The sequence below is a fragment of the Anser brachyrhynchus genome, assembly GCF_964034855.1.
Source record: "Anser brachyrhynchus genome assembly, chromosome: 4".
Lineage (NCBI taxonomy): Eukaryota > Metazoa > Chordata > Aves > Anseriformes > Anatidae > Anser > Anser brachyrhynchus.
The window spans coordinates 39,474,338-39,496,156 of record NC_137698.1 but is presented as its reverse complement, the minus strand read 5'-3'; the positions used below and the strand labels follow the sequence as shown (position 1 = coordinate 39,496,156).

Genomic DNA, 21,819 nt, shown 5'->3' with positions numbered 1-21,819 from the left:
CGAATTCTTATCTTTTTAAAAGATAAAGACACTAACTTATGCCAAGTTATTATAGCCACCCGCCACAGCACCATATGTGAGAGGCTGTTTTATTTTCTGTACACAGCAAAAGAATGCTTCCTTTTAAGGAATAATTCATGGTTTCCACTTAACATTGCCATGGGGACCCCAGGACACTGGCTTACCAGCTGGAAACAAGTCTTGCCAAGCGGGTAAATATTGCAGTTTAAAAATACCATTTTGCACTGAATAATTTAACAGAAAAAAAAAAAAAAGCAAAATTATCACTTTCACAATTTGCTGTAAAAAACTGTATGCAAACTGCACAGAGCTCTAGACCACTAAGGAGAGCACCAGCTTCCCAGTCCCCCTTTACTTCCTGCTACTATTCCTTTTTTTTTTTTTTTTTTTAGGAAAAAAAGGGGGGAAGGGGGTATGTGTTTTTTCTTTGTCTGTATTTTTCCCACCCCAAACTCATTCAGGGTTTCAGTGAGATGAAGGGTATTAGTCCCCACACCAAGAAGGGACAAAAGAGGAAGGAATTATTTGAATGAAACGAAGGAGTTAGGACTCACCTCTTCCTAATTTTTACAGCAATTTTAGGCCAAATGCACAAGAAAATGTCTGTACCTCTTAACACAGTGGGATCTATAGTGTTTACACGCTTTCTGTGCAATATAATAGGACATTCTTGCCCTTGACAGGGAACATTACACCTGAACCAGTCAGTAAGCAAACCAGATGATAGCAGCATGGATTAAACCTCCACTCTACAAGGAAAGATCACCCTCCCCGGACATGTCTGAACCATTTTCAGCTGTGTGTTACTAGCAGAGCAGCCCTAAAGTGCAGGATTAGGAGTTTGTCACCCAAACACTTAGCATGTAAAAGAGATTTTGCAGCCTGCCCTGTACTCCATGCTCCCATAGCTGCCTTCTTAGCAATACTCAAACTAGAATAGCTGCATGTTCAGCAAGGATCGAGAGCATAATTCTGTAGCAGCCGATGCCAACCAAAGCCCAGGCTGCTGTATACTCCCAACACATCGCTGCAGTAGCACTTGTGAAATCATGAACGAGCCACTGGCTTTCAGCCAGATCAGCTCCTTCAACTGGATCACAATATCCTTGTTTGAGCAACAGTGGCAGCAAAGAGTACAGGCAGGAATGCTCAGGGACTGCAGGAGGGAGAAGATGGGATTGCAGCATATGGGACCTGGGTTAAAGCTCAAAGTTCAACAAATAAATAAAAAGTTAAAGCTAAAAGTTAAAAATAAAAGATAAAAAAATCCACTATGATCAATCCTAGCTTCAGGGCAAGAGCTTATGACAATTTTTTCCTCACAAAATATAAGCAATTATAATGGGGGCTTTTAATGTTACTGGAGCTATAAGAAATTTCAGCTTCAAACCATTTTCTCTTCTCAGGAATCTTACACTTTTTGTCCAAACTACTAGCCTACCATATGATTTCAATTCTTACCACTGATGCTGCTGTCTCTGTTTAATGTTTAAAACACATACTATCCAGCCACAGAGAGAAAACATGCCAATGAGGAGAGTTCAGGGGTGACCACCTGGAAAGGAAGACAATTGACTTCCAGTGCCCATTGCAGTGTGCAGCCCTCTTTTCCCTGTTCCTGTAATTTTCTCCAGAGCCCAGTTTTGTGTGAATGTGCTCAGACAGCAAACCTCCACTATACTGAGCCTGTGAAAAGAGTTAGGCAACGGATCACTTGACCTAGCGTGCTCAGTCAGTGATGGACCTTGGTGTGGCCAGCCACAGATATGTTAACATCTAGAGAACTTGATGTTGTATTTACATGGGAACATATGTAGTTAGTGTCCCCTGTTCTCAGAGTGATAGGCATTTCTCTAAGTAATAGAAATAGACTCAACTAACAAGATGACATCCGTATTTTGAGATTCTATATATATAGGATTTACATGATAAAAACTGTTAGATGAACTTACGGTTACTCAAGAGATTTTTCCAGCTCTGTCCTCTAGAACACTTGCTTAAAAACATTTTTCTTCATAAATGGGTGAAGATAAATCTGACTTGGGTAAGATTTTCTTCTGTGACTTTGTAAACTTCTGAAGTTTACCTGGCATTCATTGTGTGTGGTCATTACAATGATAAAAGTCCTTCAAGGAGCATCTAGGTAGTGCTTTCTTCTCTGGAATCAATACTAAACAAAAGCCATATGAAGAACCTGGAGGCATGGAGATGCTTTAAAAGCTTCATGTAAACAGTTTGCATGGCCATTTTGCACTGTATTTCCCACAGCGCTATTTGCACAAGTTTGGGGATAATATGTACGTTGGTCAAATGTCAGCTTTGGTTATTAGACATTTCTGATGAGTGTCCCTTGAGTTTTAATTAACAAGGTATTATTTACCAACTCTGTTGTAAATAGGTTTTACAGTATAGATTAAACTGTTCCTGTGTGCCTCTTCAGAGAGGCCTCTTTTTTCAATGATGGGTTAAATGATCCCAGAATACTTTTTTTTTTCTTTCATTTTCTTTTTGTCATTTCTTTTTATTTTTTAAACACTCAGTCATTTATGGTTCTACAGCTCCGAGGTTGTAAAGTGCAACGGAATTGTTAATTACAATGATTTATTGATTGAAGTTAAAGTATTATTACTTCCTTACTTATATAAACTATGTTACAGAATATGCTGCAGGGTAAGTTTTATGTGAGGACAGAGTCTGATCCAGGGATACCATTTAAGGCACAATTTCTCTCCTTCCTGTAACCACCTCCATTGTTGGGGGGGGGAAAAAAAAAAAAAGTATATTATGCAATAGTCTCCTAGGGATCCCAGTTTGGATAATATGTTAGCCTTCTAATGATCACTAAACAAGAGACAGTTCAGTGTTTGTTCTTTAAAACAACTTGAACTAATCTTCATGTGTGTGTTGTTCCTGACAAAGTTTAAATATAAGATTTTCTTCACAAATCCAGCCTTTTTACAGCTTGCAGACAAACTTTTCCCAGTCTAGGTGCTGCAGTTTGGAAGGTTTGTTTCATATATGCATCTGACAACTGAGGATTTCAATTCTTCTAATCTTTGGAAACATCTGACATTCTCCACAGGTTGCAGAGAAGAGGAGGAAATTAAGTTTCCTGGCATTTTCTATGAATGTCTTTTTTTTTTTAAATAAAATAATATAGGAAACAGTGAAGGTTAAATATTTTGTGGTAGCTTTTGTTTGCTTTCAATTGCTGTTCTTAAACCAAGTAACTATAAACATGATCAGGGTGCATAATGCAACAAAGACATTATTTGCAGCCACATCCTCCACATCCTCTCAATGTGTTTATGCTAATGGACCTCAAATAGTAAAGTGTGATGCAGTGGTCAGAGAAATACTTCAAATAATATTAAGTAAGTAGTGAAACAACTTACTTTCTCTAGTCATTATTTCAGTATATTTTTGAGTGTATCAAATTCAGAAATGACTGAAAAAGAAAGCATGCTTGGAGTCTGGAGAAAAGGAATGGTTAATTATCTATTAATTAAGCTTTTTATTTCTTCAGAAGTCTTATGAATTTCACTTATGGCACCAGTGACAGAGCCACCAGCACATAGTACTTACCATTATTCTGGTAATTAATGTTTGATGACTTTCAAGACCATTCTATCATTATGATACCAAGGAGAAAAACTTTTTGGTTTCAAGAATAAAATTACGGCTGTTTTTAAAGCAGTTTTAACAACCTAGTGTTCTGGACAGTATAATCATGCTCACATTTGGTGCTTAAAATACATCATCAATCCATAATCCTCTATTAGTTGTTAACATGTAGCAAATCAAGATTTTATATACTTTACCTTTTTTGATCTGTGGAATATCAGTTTGAACTATTCCTGTCATAGAAGAGATTTGGCGCTAGGATTCACCTATATGTGTGTGTATATATGTGCGCATGTGTCTTCACACTAACACGTATATATGTATAAAATATTTTTCCATGTTTATGAGGGAAGTCTGACAAAAAGAGGAAGACTAAACTGAGAGTAGAATTAAGACAGATTTTTCTCCAAGTATCAAAACCTCCAGAACTTTTAGCAAGCTTCCTATTGATAATAAGCACAGCTCAGACTGCTGCATTAATCTAAATAACATAACATACATATAATCTAAATAACTACTTTTGTTCCTGGAGTCTGCACTGGTCTTATAGGTGGTCCCTTTACATGATAATATTCTTGCAGCAATGCACATACCAAATACTATTACTGTGTGATGGTATAGAAATCCCCTCTAGGAAAACCTTAGGTATTTTATGATAGTTGGATGCCTAGCAATACTAGAGAAATTCATTTGTCATATTTTTGCTGGAAAGCTCTCTCCGCAAACAATGGTTCTTTAAATCATTGAGTCTATCCGTGTGACATGGGCCAGTGGGTATAAACTGATTTAAGGATTTTAAATTTAAAACAGGTTGGTAATCCCTGGTGGATGGTGGGACTGTGAAAATGGAGCTTATCAGGCTGCCCTGCAAATCAGCAGACAGCACAAACAAGTCTGAGCCTGAAGGTCTAATATTTCCTCCTCTGGAAACAGGAAGTAATATCTGCATTTATTTATGAAGGAGGGATCTGCCCTATTTGAAGGCAAGTTTTGTTTTCTGCTGTTGATTTCATGACAGACAGCAACATTTTATCCATGCCAATAGAAAACTTAAAATAACTTCCACATTTATTAGCTATTGCCAAACTCCCTTGGTGTACATTTTTAACATAACTTCCAGTCCCTGGTGCTACCTCACACTTCATGTGTTTCCAGGCTAGAATCAAATAACCATTGATTTCCTGAGCAGGCATGAATTTTGTCTCAGGAGTTGTTGCTCTGCCTGAGCCTCCATTTCATGTTCTACCTCTGTGCAAAGACAGCATCAGGTAGATGTGGTGGGAACATCACCCCCTACTACCCTGTCCAGTGGCCCATTAAAAGGTGTTGGGAAACTTGGGAATCCAGCAGTTTACAGCTATATATGAAAAGTTAGGGAAAGAAAGGATTTGAGTAATGTGTGTTAACTAGATCCAGCTGAAGAGGTAGAAATGAGGAATTTCAGTCGTAGCTGACGTTAGCAGTACCCATAAGTACTTCATAAGTACAGGAATACAGCCACAAGCTCTACAGGATTAGCACGCAGGTAAGACTGACTTAAGTGAAGATGAGCCAAAGAGATGAGGTGAAAGGAGAATGAGGTAGGAGTGAGGGAATTTGGAGGGCAAGACCAAAACCGTACCAATAGAAAGATGAGGGAAATTGAACGAGGAAACTGAGATAAAACAGAAACCACCTAGCTAAGGATGCCATGCCCTCATAAGCTTCAAGGTTAGGAGGACTGCTACAGCACCTAGACTGGTCTCAGAGCCAACTTGACCTTGCTGATGAGGAGACAGGGCTCTGGATAAACACAGGGCATGAGACCACTGTCGAGGAGCACCAGGAGCAGGGCTGCCCCACAGGGGTACAGACCAAAGCCTGAGGGCAACCCCAGCACAGGCAGTACCCTCACTGCCATGGGGTCATCCTACAGTACCTGAATGCTGAGGGTTGAGCCAGGTGTTGGTAACAAGGTCCATCAGCTCCCCCAGTGTAGCGAGGGGACAGTACAAAAGTTTCTTTGAGGGCTCCAGTCAGCAGCAACTCAGCAACTGGAGATGGGTTTGGAGACATTGCTCTAAAGTAAATCCCAGCTCCATTCAGGAATTATAGCTAAAGAGAACCAACACACAACCAGCCAGAGGCCCTGGGCTGAGCTTAAATGAACTCTGGAGGCCTTGGGCAGAGAGAGGGTGTGGGGGAGGCCCAGCTGAGGCTGGTTGTGTACTGTAAGGCCTATTAGAGCCCTCAAGGCCCAGGCAAGTACAAAGAATAAAAGTAGCCTGTGTGTCAGGCATTGGGAAGGAGACGGATGGAAACAATTAGAGGCTGGATTGGGAGTGAGAAAATGTGATCCAAGAGAGTGTGCTGGCTCTGGCTGGGTACTGGCAACAGTCCTGGGAAAGGACTTTTTTGGTTACTGGATGTAGTTGAATGAGACTGAAGTCTTGTTGGCATATCAAAGGTGCTATAAGAACTCTCCAAGATGGAAACAGACTCCACTTTTAAATAATCTTCTTTTAGCAATGCTGATAAGCCAGTTCTCTTAAATGTGTAAGTCATATTGACAAAATCACATGCTGGTGATATCATCTTCATTATGATGTTTGCCAATATGGATACTTGGTTAGAAGTCTGAGATCTTGATATTTCTAACTGGCATAGCTATACTCGTAAACTCTTGAGGTGTGGAGGTGTGAATTTCTCCATTATGTGCCAACAAATACCTGTACATCTACAGATGTCACAGCTACAGCACTATGAAACCAGTAAGAGATTGACGTTATCTTATACACAGACCAAACAAATAAAGCTTATGCAGACAAATAAAATTTTGGCATGTGTTTAGATTAATATTAAAAAGAATTTTCTGTTTCTATAATTATAAAGTATTCTATAGTGTACTTGTGAGCTTTACAAGTGCAGGTCTCCAGAATAAAGGTACGTGCCAGACTTTACACACACTTCTGGTAGAAAATAAATCCTATAAATATGCATCTGCAGCCTGGAATGAAAGGCCAAACTACTAGTTTTCTGTCTGGCTCTTCATAACGTAACACTCTCCCAAAACAAGATTCAGGAATCCAGAACCCACTCGTGTTTCTCAAATGAGAAAAAAATAGCTGCTATGTAAAATAATATAGTTTTCCTGAGAGATGCAACATCCATTTTATTTTGGTGTCATTTACAAGCATAAAAGCAGTCATCTGCAATTTGTTATTTACATAGGGTGAGAATTCAGCCTGAGGTCAGAAATTCTGCTTTTATTGCTGTCTTTCAGGTATACAACAGTCACTTCAGCTGGCTTTGCAGAATAACAATGGCAGAACAAATTTACCTTTTCTTTTTTTTTTTTTTTTTAAGGCAAAGATAGCATTAGAAGCTCCACCACTGAATTCCATGATTTGTCCACTTGAGAAAACATTTGCTGAAAACTGAGGAAGACCCAAGACTACAATAACCCATTAATTAAATGGAAAAATGACTCTATTGACCAAACATCAAAATAAAAAGGACATTTTAGGCTTCACGGGAGTTGACAACTCTTTATTAAAAGAATGAAACATTGCAACAAGGTGTTGGATCAGTTATTGAAACTAATGTTTGGATAATGTTTCAGTGGTTTCGATTTGTATTCGTAACATTTGAGACTTAAAAGAAATAATGGAAAGCAGTATCTTTTTTTTTTTTTTTTAAACTACATGCCTGTGTGGCAAGAATGCCGGATGTTTGACAAGGATGGTACCATCTATATACATTTAGGAAAACATGCTTGCTGTGGGTGTACAAAAATAAAATTTATTTGTTAAATTACACATAAATATAAGGTACAAATGTATTTTTAAAATACAGATAAAGATAATCACACTTGCATTGTGTACATATGAAAATACAGTATTTTAATATTCAACATACACAGACACATTTATGATAAATGCAACTAATTGGCAATGCCAGTTCTCGTCAGTCTGGTTTTTGTTCTTTTTTTTCCTTCCAGTTTTCCATAAATATGGAAAAATAGGCTTTTGAAACACTTAGTTCTGCCGGACATCTTGCAGCAGCTTGTTAATTTCTGCCACCAGCTCACTGGCATCCATGAGTTCGTGTTTGCCATCACTAAGGTGGTTGAGCACATTGTCAAAATCATCTTCTTCGTAATTCTCTGGGATTTCCTCCATGGCTGGCAGCCATTTAGAGGAAGGCTGCGCACTTGAGTGAGTCCCCAGAGTGGGCCCATTGTTGGCAGGATTTTGGAAATGTGTGCTGGCTGCCCAGGCAGCCACCCCCTGTGGATAATTTAGAGTTTTGGCTGGCAAATGTCCCTTCCTGCGCTCCAGCGAATTCGAGCGATCCATCTCACTGCACTCTGTGTAGGCATCTAGTGAGGGAGGCAGCAGGCGCTGGAAGACACTGCTCATTTCAGAGAGGAGAGAGGAGGTGCAGGTGTCCCCCGATTCCTCCTCACCCTGACAGTCTTTGCCAAACGTTGAAAAGCTCTTCTTCTTTTCACTTGTGTCAGCAGGCTGCGGATCTTCCTCAAGGCCCTGCTGCTGCTGCTGCTGCTGCTGCTGCAACTGCTGCTGCGACGACTGAAACTCCTCCCCAGGGATGAACATATTACTTCTGTAATCAGTCGAGGGAGAGGGCAGTGGTGGCATCCAGCACTGGTCTGAGTGGCCCAGAACCCTGCATTCCTCTGTGCACAGCCGCATTGCTGCAAGAGAGAAAAAATAAGAGTGAACATCCTGCTTCGTTTGCAGGTATCACACTAACAACGTCTAACAACCAAGGCAGACAAAAGCTGAACTTCTCTAAAGATCAGAGACATTCAAACCTGTTGTTTGGATTCATTTTCTGTATGTATGAAGGTAGTAAATGCAAATGTTCTGGATCCTAATGTACTTTTATTTTTAAATAGTCTCAGAAAATGAGAAAGCAAAGTGCAGAACATGTAGGAAAGTGATGTCGTATCTTAACCATGGAGAAAACTATCACTCATGACTTAAAGCCACTCAATCCCTTTCTGCAGTACTGTTTCATAAACAAAATTAAGGTGTTTCTACCTTCCAGCTTACAATTGTTTTAGTGAAGTCTTCTGCATGCAAGTGCAGAAACATAGGAGAGTTAAAAAAAATAAGAGTAAACGGACAGAGGAAAGACAGAAGAAAGAACAAAAATGTGCAGAGGGATCTCCATTAACTTATGTCCTTTTGATCTGACAATGAGGTGCGTGTTGAAATACCAGGGTGATCCACTAACATCTGACCCTATTAACCAAATCATTTACATTTTAATCCAGTACCAGAATACTTAATTTACATCCACTGTGACCCCAGGGTTTATAGGGGAGTCACTCTGAACTGCATCTGCAGCTCTGCAGCTCAGGTTACTGGGCTGTGCTGGCTCAGGTGTAGGCACAAGGGGAGCACCAGTCCAGCAAGAAAGGACCTCCAAAGGCATCCAAGCCAGCAAGAAGGGCCAAAGGGTGGAAAATTCCCTCTTTCACTGCTTAGTTTTACTGCTGTGTCTCAGGCCGAAGCCATACAATGAGGCCAGTGACTGACCGGCCCACTGACGGGCACTGCAAGAGTAGCCCACAAACACCTCTCCCATTGCAGAGGTCTGGGAAAGACCCCTTGAAGCAGAGACAGGGAAAAACCTATTTGACAGATGGACAGATCTGCAAAGAGGCATGTGCCAGGAGAGAGGCTAAATTTTCCTCTCCAACAGGAAGTGACTCTTAGGACATGAAGCCTTGGACGTGAGGCTGGGCGCTGCGTGGGTGCCTGGCAGACCTACTGGAAAGGATCGAGGCATTTCAGGGGCCACTAACTTAAACATGAGCCACATACTTCCAAAGAAAGTTTTCAGCGATGCCAAGCTTTGCGTTATACATATTTTGACCATACGAAAATTTTCCCCTAATCCCCATCAACTACTAGTTAGATTATCCCATGCAAAACAGAAGTTCTTTTTCTTTCTCCCTTTATATATTAAATACCAAAGAAATATCACTTCTGAAACTAAATGTTTGCAGTCATGCCCTGTAGATTTTCCTCATTTTCTCATCACATTTCCCATCTGGCTCTGGATCCACTCAGTTTATCAAAAGTTTTTTTGCAATGGTGTAAGCAGAACTGAATAGTGTATTTCAGCTTCAAAGGTACCCATGATTGATAAAGTGCTACCCTAAAACTGTCAGTGTTATTTATCTCTGCTTTACACAGCCTATCATAGTGTTTGCTTTTCTAATGCCTTTTTCATTCTTCTCAGTGTAAACTTCCTCCGTTTCTTATACAAGTACGAATTTCTTCAAGAACGTAGGTTCAGGCTGCAGACTGCACAAGGTATTGCAAATGGCCTACTGATAAAAAAAAAAAAAAAAAAAAACACCCACAACTTAGAAAATATCAGTGGCTGATACTTTGGTATGACTGACTGGAATGCCTTAGAGTGATTTATTCCCATGCCTGAAAACGCACACGTGCTATTCTACAGGAAATGCCTAAGAGTTAGAAAGGAAAAAAGATATCTCAGTGATCCATTGTGCCTGGACCAGCTCTCAACTTATCCCAGAAGGTAAGGATTACTCTTCTAATTAAGAAGACTCGTATAAATTAACGGGAGACTTTCAGTGGTCTAGCATTTCATTAGCAGTGAGGATTGTCTCATTGTGAGCTTTGCTACTGATGTTATCAGGATTAGTTTAGGTATAAAATAATAAATACTGGCATTCTTGAGCATAAGATCAAGAGATATTCTAAGGAAAATGAATGGTGTCACAGTCTGCCCTTGAATCAGCAATAAAATAAAAAAGAGAAATGCACAACTGTTTCCCCTGGAACTTAAAACTTATTGGTGAAGATTTAAAAAGTGAGAGAAAGAAACAAGTCTTTCATGGGCAGTTATCAAACTTTCTAATCATGCCATTTTTGAAAGTTTCAAAGACTTTATTCCTCTCCAGTTCCACCTTAAAGTGACAGATTGCAAGGGCTTTCTCACAGCATTTAGCCTGTGTCCAGACTAACAATGCAGAAACGTTTCAAAATGGAGAACAGGAAACCTCCAGGAAGATTTTTTTTTCTTTTGGATTGTACTGGGGATTTGGAACAGCTCATGTCTCATCTGAATGAGCTCAGCATACTTGTCTGATGGACTAATACCCCACATTGTGGCAAATGGGCATCTGGGTGAGATTAAATGCACTTCTTTATAGCTAAACTGAGTTGCATCTGTACTCAGCAGGAGTTTTCCTTACTCTGAATTCAATTAGCATTAGGTGGAGGCCAGGCACTTTTGGAAACCCTACCCTCAGGCTTCCTGTTTAGAGAGCGAATTGCAAGAGCTGAAAATGAGTAACAGGCGTTTCAGCTAGCCCAGCGCATAACCACTCCTGCCTGCTGGCAGCCCCCAGCCGCCCAGCGGGAAGGGGACAGCTATTCCTTGGCAGCAGCAGGGCCGGACGCCAGTGCAAACACCACTGCACTTGAAGTTCCCCTGGCAACTGAGAGCTGCAGCAGATCCCTCCCTGCTTTGCTAACCACAGGAGAGAAAGACGCATGCCTCATGCTAGATGGCAGGAGAATAAGCAATAGGAACTGAGGGAAATGAGGATGAAAAAAAAGTATTAGGACGCCAGATTTCAGTTAAAGATTCTGAAAAAAAAAAAAAACCAGTAAATTTTCAAGGCCTCTGGTTTTGAAATACTGGATGCCAAAGACTAGGTTGAGGAGACAGCTGAACATCCGGATAGGTGACACAAGACCTGGTCTGGAGCACAACATGCAAAGAGATTTTTAATGTCTAAATATTAAAATGCATAAGAAGAAGAAATTTCACTCATTTTTTTTTGCTCCTGCTTAGCACGTTTCTTAGTGTAAAATGTTCCAAGATGAGGTACAATTACCCCACTGGTGTTTTCTGTGGCAGCAGAGGGAACGAGCTACTACTCTGCATCTCCTCTCCTCCAGCTCTCTCTGGGTGATGTGAGGGGGTCACTATAGGAAGGAACATGTGCTGCACCACCCTATAAAGCAGCATTTCTCTGCACAGGGTTACTTTATTAATCAGTCTTGACGTAAACTTAAGCCATACTGAAGTTATCTAGCCCCTGTTGGTTATACAGGGAGAATTAAATATTATCTGATGTGGGTACGAGATCTAGGGTGCAACCAGTGGCTGTATAATTATTAAAATCATTTTAAAGTTCTTATGTCTATATGCAGCATGATTTCCCATATCCTCTTATACTCAACATATAACATTCAACAATGATATTTCATACACGAGTCTGTACAGGTGTGTGTTTATCTTACTTTCATTCAACCTCTTCTACCTTTTAACTGCTTTGCCCTCTACACCCGAATTGTTTCTCTTAAGCTCCTTCTTGTAAAAATTAGGGTTGTGGTATTTAAAATCTGGCACATATTTAGATTCTTCCCTTGCCCCTCAAATTCATTTTTAAGTGGGAAAAATATTTTTCTTTCTTCTGCCATCTATATTTCTCAACCACATTCAGAATCCATTTCTGAACTCTGGAAGTTTATATCCTATGGATGAAACCCACTGTGGAAAACGCATCTCCTAAATTATAGTTCAGTCTATTTTTAACAAACCACAACTGCCTGGCTTTAAAAAAAAACATCCACCCAGTCATTAAAAATCTAAGGACACAGAGCAAATCATGCTTTGGGGGGGGGGGGGGAGGGATTGAGAGAAGGAGGAGGATTGGAGCCAGCTCACGATGATGTGAGTAACAGTAAAAAGTAGGCATTGCTGTGGGCAGATTTTTCAGTTGCATCTGCATTTTTATTTAGCTAGATACGGGAAGGCTTCAGCTCAATATTTAACATGAAGCAGAGGAAACAGAAGGAAACACAAGACTTGAAAGCTAAAGAATTTTTGCTTTCTCAGTAGTAGCTTTATCTAAGTGACAGCCAGGCAGCACTGTAAATAACCTGTTCAGCTTCCATTGTGCTCTTACCTGCAGGAATTCTCCCATCTGTAAGGAAAAGGTCACTGAATCCTTCCCCAAGAAGTCTGTCAATTGGAGACTCTCTACCCAAATCATAATCGCTGTCTCCAGCTTCACTATCACCACGGCCACTGTCTTTCAAGCTGAATTTATCCATATCTTGTAGGGCATATCTGTTAAGAGAATTGTAGTGATTGTGGAATATAATTATCCCATATACCACTTGGATTAAAAAATACATTAGTGTATTTTCTGATACATATAAAAGCACATTTGGGGGAACAGTTCAGATCCTTACCTGTAGCTTCTGGAATACTTGTTTCCTCGAAAACTTGGCCTTGGTTGATACTGGCCTTGGTGAAGCATCGAAAGAAGTTGAGAAACCTGCTAAAGAAAAGGTGAAGAGACTGATTCCTTCAAATAAAAGCTCATAATCCTAGTTGTAAAACCACTAATTAGCCTCTCAGTTTTTTTTTTCCTTTTAAAGTTTAATTAAATCAAATTCCTGCACATAAATAATGCAGTACAACAGACTACTTATTAGTGTACAGTCTGCCACAGAAAACATCTGAAGACATTTAACAATGAGGAAACGCACTGCTGTTCGTTAGCCTTGGAACTCATAACAATTAAGTCATTAACAAGTAAAACAAGTAATTAAATTGGAGTTTTGTTTTGGTTTCATAGATTAGAACATTCCTTTGACATTCCAGGATCCTAATTCAAAGTAAAATTTCATTGAACTACATGTAAGGAGTTACCAGGACTCAGCACTCATTTAAGCCATTACACAGAAGCTGCAGTAAAAATTGAAATGGGAGGTGTCAAAGATATTGTGTGCATGTATCAGAAATGTGTTGGAACACCTGTACTTAAACTGTGTCAATGTTTAACCTTTTGTTTTTCCATCCCCATTAATAAACGTCCTTTATTGTCCCTATATATAAATCCTCTGTCATTCCTTCTTAAACAGAGCTATGCAGAGGGAAAGGGAAGGCAAAGAAGGAGAAAGCTCAGTAAAACAGAGCAGGCTACTGTGTATGTTACACTCCACTGTTTCAGCCTTACAGGGGAGAACCAAGAACTAACGCTACCAATAACAGATTTAATCCTGTTTCCCATGGTAATGGATTCAGATACCATTGGAGTAAAACTGCAAAGCTGTGACAGCTAAAGATAAATCTGTAATGCATCAGGCATCAATCTAACTGCCCGTTGCTCTCAGAGGGTGTGTGAAGAACACCTCCATGCTCCTAAGTGAATGTGTGAGTGCAAAACGAGGTATGGACCTTACCTCAACAGCTGGAGTAGCATGGGTGAGTTCCAGCGAGAAGTTTTCAGGCACGTGGTTAGAGGAGATTGTCACCAGGCTGTTCAGCGATTGGTGGCTGTGGTGGCTCTGCCGGCTGCTCATTTGTCCCCTTTCCAGGGTCGGAGATGATGATGGAGAGGCTCTGTGGTGGGATCTGATGGGTAAAGTGCCGTTGACTGTTGGCACTAACGTAATGTCCCCTTTGTGGATCTGTCGTGAGGGTCGCTTTGGGTGGTGCTGGTAGGTTGATTCTGCCACGCGACAGTTGTAGGACCTGGTGTCCTTTTTCTCTCGATTACATCTCGTGGCAAAGATAACCATAATGACCAACAACACGGCACATATTGATCCTAAGGATATAATTGTTATCATCGAGACATCCAGAGAAGGCTGGCTTACCAGAGTAGCTTCTGTACTTGAAAATGAATAAACATACTCAAAAACTGTACATTTCAGAAGTGCTTTAGTACTAAGCTGAGGACTGCCTTTATCCTGGACTATCACAAAAAACTCCCATTGTTTTGCTGGAACTGACTCGACACTCACATTGATGGAGATGTCACAAGTTTTGGGATCCATCACGAAGATGCTGTTTTCCTTGTCGGCTGCTATGGAGCAGCTGAGTTCAGAGTTCATACCAGAGTCTCTATCTGTAGCCCTTATCCTGGTGACAAGAAAGCCAATTCCAGCATCTTTAGGGATTGAGATTTCTGCTGTGCTGTTGCGTAGTGCTGGACCCACAATAACAGGAGCATTATCATTTTCGTCAATGATGGTTAGTACAACTGTGGTATTACTAACAAGCTGCTGGCTCCCTCCATCCCTAGCTTGAACCATAAATGCAATTTGATTTACTTCTTCATGGTCAAAAGTTCTCAGGGCATAGATTGCCCCATTGGAGGGATCTATGGTCACGTAGGTGGTTATAGAACTTCCCAAAATATAGCTCTCCAAAATCGTGTAGGTCACCTGCCCGTTGTCCCCTAGGTCTGGGTCTGTGGCCGTCACAGATGTGATGTATGCTCCTGGAGAGTTATTTTCTAAGATAACAACTTCATATCTGTTTGTCTGGAAGCGGGGTGGGTTGTCATTTTCATCACTGATTTGGACAGTAAAGTGTTTTACCGTAGAGAGACTCGGCGTTCCCTTGTCCTCTGCTATTACAGTCAAGCTGTATTCAGATCTCTTTTCCCTATCTAGACTGGCATTAGTCAAGATTAAATAGTTATTTTCATAAGTCTTTTGAAGTTTAAAGTGGCCATGGCCATGGAGCTTGCAAACTATCTCTCCATTCACACCAGAGTCCTTGTCTTGCACTCTGACTAGGGCAACGAAAGTGTCCAGGGGTGACCCTTCGGAAATGTAGGCTGTCTCTTCTTTCTCTGGGGACATCAAGTTTAAGTTAATTTCAGGTCTGTTGTCATTCACATCCACAATTTTTATTATAATTTTGCAGTGAGCTGGAATGGAATTTGGCCCCATATCTTGAGCCTGAGCATCAATTTCATAGGATTTGGTTATTTCATAGTCCACTTGCTTCAGAAGGGTCAGATGTCCCTTTTCTGAATCTATCCTAAAAGTCTCTATAATTTTGGAAGACACATGACTGCTAAAAGAGTACACAACTTTACCATTAGCGCCCTCATCTGGATCAGTAGCATTGAGGTCTATAAGCAAAGTCCCAATTGGTGAGTTTTCCAAGAGTTGAATTATATATGACTGCTGTTCAAAAACAGGACTGTTGTCGTTGGAATCAGAAATGCTTATTTTCAGGATGGAGGAGCCAGACCTCTGCGGCACCCCCTTATCTGAAGCAGTGAGCTGGAGTTCGTAACTTGACTTCAACTCCCTGTCCAGTTCTCTGACCACGATGAGCTCCGCATACTTAGCGCCGTCAGTCCTTGTCCTCACTTCAATACTAAAAAAATCATTTGCAGAAAGGGAGTAAGTGTGAAGGGAGTTGTCCCCCACATCTGGGTCAAAAGCGCTGTCCAGAGGGATCCGGGTTCCTACAGCTGCACTCTCGGATATCTCAATCGGGATGAGAGCCCGGGAAAACTGTGGGGAGTTGTCATTAATATCCAGCACTTCAACTTCCACATGGAAAAGCTGCAGATGTTCAGTGGGCAGAGTGATCACATCAAACTCTATCGAGCAGTTTAAGTTTTTCTGGCAGAGTTGTTCCCGGTCAATTTTAGCTCCTATGCTGATTTCTCCGTTATCCTCACGGACTACAAGCAAGGGAGAGTTCCCCCTCTGCATGGCTCGAAAGCGAACCGAGGAAGGGTTCGGGATTTTTAATAAAACATCCGCTACATCCTCCGATAGCCTTGCGATTACCGATCCCACTCTCTGCTCCTCGTAAATCCTGTATTTCAAATTCTTGCCCAGCGCAGCCTTATCGAAAGACACCGCCACCAGTGCAAAAACGAACACAAAGTGCATCTTACTGCCGCTGCTCTGCATCTCTAAGTTTTTGCGGTTCATCCCTCCGAGCGAAGTAAAGAGCAATTATCTCAAAGCTTCCTTCGGCGCCTTAACCCCCGCGCACATCTGGTCCCTGTGCAAGGAGCCGCGTACCGGTACCTTAGCGGATCACCAAACTTTTCCGCACGCACCGTGCCGGGACACCCATCCGCGCGTCCTCGCCGCTCTGCCGGCTCCTCAGCCTCTCCCTCGCCCGCAGCCGCCCTCCATTCGCCGCGGCGCCTCCCGGAGCGCTCCTCCTCCTCCCCAGTGCCCTCTCGGCGGCAGACTGAGCGCCCGGCAGCCCGCAACCCCCCGCGCAACTTCACTTGGGCTCGGACAAAGCCGCGGCGCAGCCAATGAGCCCCGACGGGCGGGGGCAGCGCCGCCCAGAGCCGGCCCCACACCCGGCCCCACAGCCAGCCCCACACCCGGCGCCGTGCCTGCAGGAGCCGCGTTTAACCAGCCGGCGTCTTTTCGGGGCGTCCGCCTGGTAAACGAGCCGGGGGTGGCGGATGGCTCAGCCGCGCCCCCACCATCTCGTTCCCCCCGTTAGCTGCCTTGCTTCCCTCGACATCGGCGCGGAGAGGGGCTACCCCCCGTTCCCGGGGAGCTCTCCCCCCTGCTTGCCAAGGCAGTGGCCTTCCGCACGCTTCTGGCCATGCCCTACCTTCCTCCTGCACGATTTGTGCAGCGGCGTGTGCCTGAGCGTGGTTCTCCCGCATGTGCCTGTGTGTGTGTGTTCCCCTGCTTTTCTCTTGGCTGGCCCCGTGCTGCTGCTTCAGATCTTTTTCACCCTGGTTGAAAAAGCTCTTCGTGCTTCACCATGACAATCTGTGCTAAGTACACCTTCTCCACGCCAAGGGTTTTAAAGAAGAAGAAGCCACAAAACAGATTAAGTGTTCTGGACAATTTCCTTAACGCTCCTCTGTAGCTGCAAACTATTTACACTGCAACACGTTTGCACACACACACAATACCTTATGGCTGAGTTGGTCATGTATTTTATGTACTCCAGAAATGCTACAGTTCGCTAAGTTAAGTGGGCTTCATGCTGCAGCCAGGTCACAGAAGCCAATACCACCTCCTATCTAATGTATCTATTTATAGTGTGATTTCTATTTCCCCTCTTTTGCATTTCTTTTAAAATTTATCACTTGAGCTACAACCTAACCGTGCTTTTCATTGTTTTTTCTGCTAACTTTACCCACTTGGTTACTGGTGTTTCACATTTTACCATCACTCTTCTATTGCTTTTTCCCCCCATATATTTCTGCCCCCTCCCCACCCCATCCAGAAATGTGAAAAGTAAATCTCTGATTCTTCCAATTTACTCCCAGCAGAGCCCAGCCAAAGTCACTAAGAAGGTTCTTGCTGAAAAAAAAAAAAAAAAAAAAAAAAAAAAGGCAAGAAAGCAGAGGAGGCTCAGCGTGAACTCTCTTTCTTTTTAAGCATTCAAAAGCATTTTATAAGCCATTGTCTCTTTTTTCACAAACCAGCGCCGTGTGGCAAATTGTGCAGAATAGAAATGTCTATAATGAATGTATTTAGTACTGGGTCACGCCGATGAACATTCTGCCCCCATGAATAATACTGTTTTACAAGTTTGCAGCCCTTTCAAATTGCTGATCCCCAAACCCTATAGGGGAACTAGAAAAGCTAACACAAGCAACTGGGACTTTAGAAACCCATAGCCATCTGGCCTAAATCTCTAACAATCCAAGCCAATAATTATATCAATTCAGGCTTTAGTGAACTCCTTTGCAAACACCAAAAGAGCAAAGAAAGGAATTAGTGGTCATTCTAAGTTCTGGTGGAGCAAATTCAAAGATAATCTAATTCCATTAGTCCAGGGACAGCTTTTTTTGCAGCTCTGATAAATATTCCTAAAACATTTTTCAAAAATGCCAGTGTAAACTCTTTTCTGACGATAATTGGGGAAATGGGTGCAATTAAATGCTGTTCTTAGTGTCAATAAAAAGTATTTTGCTGATAAAAGAAGTCACTACCCCTTTACATGAGTACAGAAGATGAATAATTCATAGTAAAAAATAATTTCCCTGCTGAAATGCTGAAATTATATATATATATTTAAATGATAACATGTTCTTACAAGTAACTGTTGAGTACATTTAGATATGCAGAATTTGCTTCATGCAAATTTTATCACTTTCCAAATAGTAATTTCAATTTATCACCTTAGTCTTCTTCAGAGACATACGCTGAGATACTCTCATGTCAATATCTATATTAATAGATAGCAGAATACCTATTGCAGTCTCTTTCCCTTTTTTTTTTTTCCCCCAAGTTCACCAGTCAGGTTATTTGTAACATTATCACTTAAGTCCACGTTGTCATGCCACTACCCATTTACACTTACAAAGAAGATAAAGATGTCATCGACACAATAATCCTTATCTGGATTCTGAACTAAAGTAATGAAAAAGCATTAATCATATTTTTTTTCATCTGACAGACATTTGAACCTATAAGTGAGGAGGAACACAGCCTCCTCACTTTGTTTGTTTAGAGGCAGCAACGTTTAAGCGCATGGTGCCTCCAGAAGTGATACTTCTGTGGGGTGCTTAGGAACAATCACAGCCCTCCCAAGGCTGATTCCTCACATAGCCAGTGAGAGAGTTTTGTCTGAAAGTCTCTTAAACTCCAGCCCACCTTTGACATGGCAGACTTCCCTTACAAAGGAAAGGGAGAGTCCCACGTGCAGCCAGCAGACACTTCTTGCGGAGAGTGGTATTGTGAATGCTGTTAGGCACGTGAGCGGAGTGCTGCTGGCCTCCTGGAGAGTAATCTAGGTTATTCCCACCCAGTATGTATCTATTCACCATAACCTTCTCAAAAGCTGCATTCAAAATTCCCTGGTAGTGTACCTGAGGAAGAAAAACAAAGTATCTCCGAACAGCACTTCCATTTGCCTACGCTACTACTTCAGAAACCACAACTACACAGCAGATTAATTAATTTTTCACTTAGCTGAAAATAGCCTTACTTCTGTGGTCAAGATACTCGAAAGTCTGACTTGTTTCTCAAAGGAATTTTATTGAGCTCTCAAGCATAGATTTCCTTCCAAAAGTTACTGATGCCCTAGATGCATGGTATATATTCAAAACTTAGGTGACAGAATTTGACTTTGAAGAGCTACTTTGAGAAATAGTCCCTCGCCAGGGACAGGGGAGAAAGAAAATGATTTTCTTAACAATGATAGAAGCACAGTGAAATTAGCACAGTGACATTTGGCTCATCCACTCCCCCCCCCCCCCAAAAAAAAAGAAATGAGGTTTTATTCACTTTCGGTATGATTTATTGCCTTATGTTGCATCATGTTACAAAATGTCAGACACACTATGCTCCAGTGCACAAGACATAGCAAGATAAAATTTGATTTGACACCTGTGTAATGAATGTGAAAGACAAGTCTTCCTAAGTCAGAAGTGTATTTTAAAAGAACATTTCCATTACAATGAATGACAAAGTTGGGGGGCTTTTTCTGTCTCTTCTCTTTCTTCCTGCTCTCCTTCTCTGTCTGTCCCTGTCTGTCTATCTGTCCCTCCCTCCCTCCTACACAAGCTTGTTTCCCAAAGTAATACTAATGACAGAGCTCTCCCTCGTCTTTGTACTTTTCCATCTGTTGCAGTGCGAGTGCAAAATGGGAAAAGGGTATCCATGTAGGTAAACTGGTGTTTTACACTCACTCTTGGAGCCACTGCTAAATTGATAGAAGGTCCGGTCCATATACTGTTCAGTGGGATGGAGGAAAGAAAGCTGACATTTCAGTCTGATTTTTTGCATGGACAACTGCATTATAAGCTCATCATGAATTAATGCTGTATTTGTCCAATCCATTAGCTATCTCATCAGTCATGTTTACACCTGATACTTTTTTCAAAATTGAGGTGCATTAGAGGCTGGATTACTTCAAGAGACATTAGAGGGTGAATGGGCCACTGGATTATCAAATATGGCTTTCTCTGCATCACAGTCTTCTTATTTAAGCCCAATTACATTAGCTAGAGCATTTATTTTAATCTGTGAAATACAAAACACGTACCTCAATCAGGCATCAGTTACATGGTTCACCTGAAAAGGCAGAGCACTAACCATCCCAAATGGGGTCAGAGGATGCTGACAGGCAGATCAGAAAGGCCAGAAATCCACTGGATAATACCAATCCCAACTTCCCCCAAATCTGCACCTTACCTTAACACAACCCTGCCAAACTGTTCCCAGTCAGAGCACTGGCCCTTCTGTGCAGTATCCAGCATTCTCAAAGACAGCTGTCACCTCTGAGACACCTGTAAAGATAATAGCTTATCAGGAAAAAATACCTTCCTGACCCTGACAAAAGCCCAGATGAAGCCCCTCAAGCAAAAGGCCATGTACCCAGAAAGAGGAATAAACAGAGAAATTTAGTTCATACTCATTCATTAAAATATACCAAATCACTAAATTGTATACGTTTGCTGATGGTTGAGAATTTTTTTTCTTGATAAGTGAGTTTGAAATCAGATTTTACATTATCATCAATCATTGTGGCAAAGGGCAGGGGAGCAGATTTTCTGCTACATGAGTAAATTTTTGTGGCAGTTTTGCAATACAGTATTATGCTTCAAAATAGCAAGTTAAACTCGTACATGTTTCATGCATGGTAAGTGCTGTACTGAGATATTTAGTCTCTTTCTGTACCAATAAGACATTTATCTCTCAAAGTTTTACCAAGTGCAAGAGAAAAAAATGTTTGAGACTTACAGTTTACTGAATCTCTATTACAAACAAATGTCTGTAACATGTCACCAGACACTTTAGAATTATTTTGAGCGGTCATTAATGTGGCACAGTATATAATGAAAATTCCATTGTCTCATTACTCAAAATGCATTTGTCGTTATGTTTATCCTTTTGTTTAGTTATTTCCTTGTAAAGCATGAAGTAGAATATCTCTGATAGCCTTTTACCCCAAATTGTCTTTAAGAGTAATAAATGCATTGCAGTAAAATGAGATTTTCAGCATTATTTATGCCTGGGATATTACTAAAAACTATGTCATGCTTCTTTCCCCTCACACCTAAGGAAATGAAGGTAACAATATGCAGCCCTGTTCCACTTTTTCACAAGCCAGATAAACTCAGCTTTGGGTACAGTCGTGTACAACTGCCCAGATCCTAATGCTTCTTTCTTTCTCTTTCCTTCTTTCTTCTTTCTTTCCATCTATCTATCCCATTGCAAATACAGATAGTAATAAGAGCCAGATGCTTCTGAAGACAGTGGCTATAACCTTCAAGTCCATACACAGTGTGAGTAGAGGAATGAAGACGCCCAGTCACCTCCTGTTTCCTATGGACGCACCTACCGTGGGGCTGGAATAGTCACTGGTGTAGCTGGAGACCCCAGACCTCTTTTTCCCCATAAGGAAAGCACTGCCAAC

The 21,819-nt window shown here is 41.4% G+C and overlaps 2 protein-coding genes across 4 annotated transcripts in view; both read right to left on the bottom strand.

The window, feature by feature from the left end:
* Positions 1-7,157: 7,157 nt before the first annotated feature.
* Positions 7,158-16,401, bottom strand: PCDH18 (protocadherin 18). Of its 2 annotated transcripts, none has more exons than XM_080590531.1 (4): positions 13,896-16,401; positions 12,900-12,988; positions 12,611-12,774; positions 7,158-8,341 (listed from the first exon to the last, which is right to left on the bottom strand). In XM_080590531.1, exons 1-4 carry the CDS (start codon positions 16,398-16,400, stop codon positions 7,662-7,664), a joined length of 3,438 nt encoding a protein of 1,145 aa, XP_080446657.1. In that variant the 5' UTR covers position 16,401; the 3' UTR covers positions 7,158-7,661. The 2 variants fall into 2 exon arrangements, with proteins under 2 accessions (XP_080446657.1, XP_080446658.1); XM_080590532.1 differs by having other exon boundaries at positions 12,900-12,985.
* Positions 16,402-17,930: 1,529 nt separating this feature from the next.
* The window catches only part of LOC308194506 (uncharacterized protein), a 75,974-nt gene continuing 72,085 nt past the window's right edge, over positions 17,931-21,819 (bottom strand). Inside the window, exons 10-11 of one of the 2 annotated variants that reach the window (XM_080590533.1) lie at positions 20,595-20,689; positions 17,931-20,423 (exon numbers count right to left, since the gene is read on the bottom strand). In XM_080590533.1, the coding sequence (XP_080446659.1) occupies positions 20,625-20,689 (65 nt within the window). In that variant the 3' untranslated portion in view covers positions 17,931-20,423; positions 20,595-20,624. Of the gene's footprint in view, positions 20,690-21,819 lie in introns of both variants that reach the window. The other variant, XM_080590534.1, reaches the window with a different exon arrangement.

Coding starts and splice junctions, on each gene's coding strand:
- PCDH18 (XM_080590531.1), bottom strand. CDS start 16,400: ATGAACCGCAAAAACTTAGAGATGCAGAGCAGCGGCAGTAAGATGCAC. Junction 12,989..13,895: donor ATGCTACTCCAGCTGTTGAG/GTAAGGTCCATA, acceptor CCTTTTCTTTAG/CAGGTTTCTCAACTTCTTTC. Junction 12,775..12,899: donor AAGTATTCCAGAAGCTACAG/GTAAGGATCTGA, acceptor TTCTCTTAACAG/ATATGCCCTACAAGATATGG.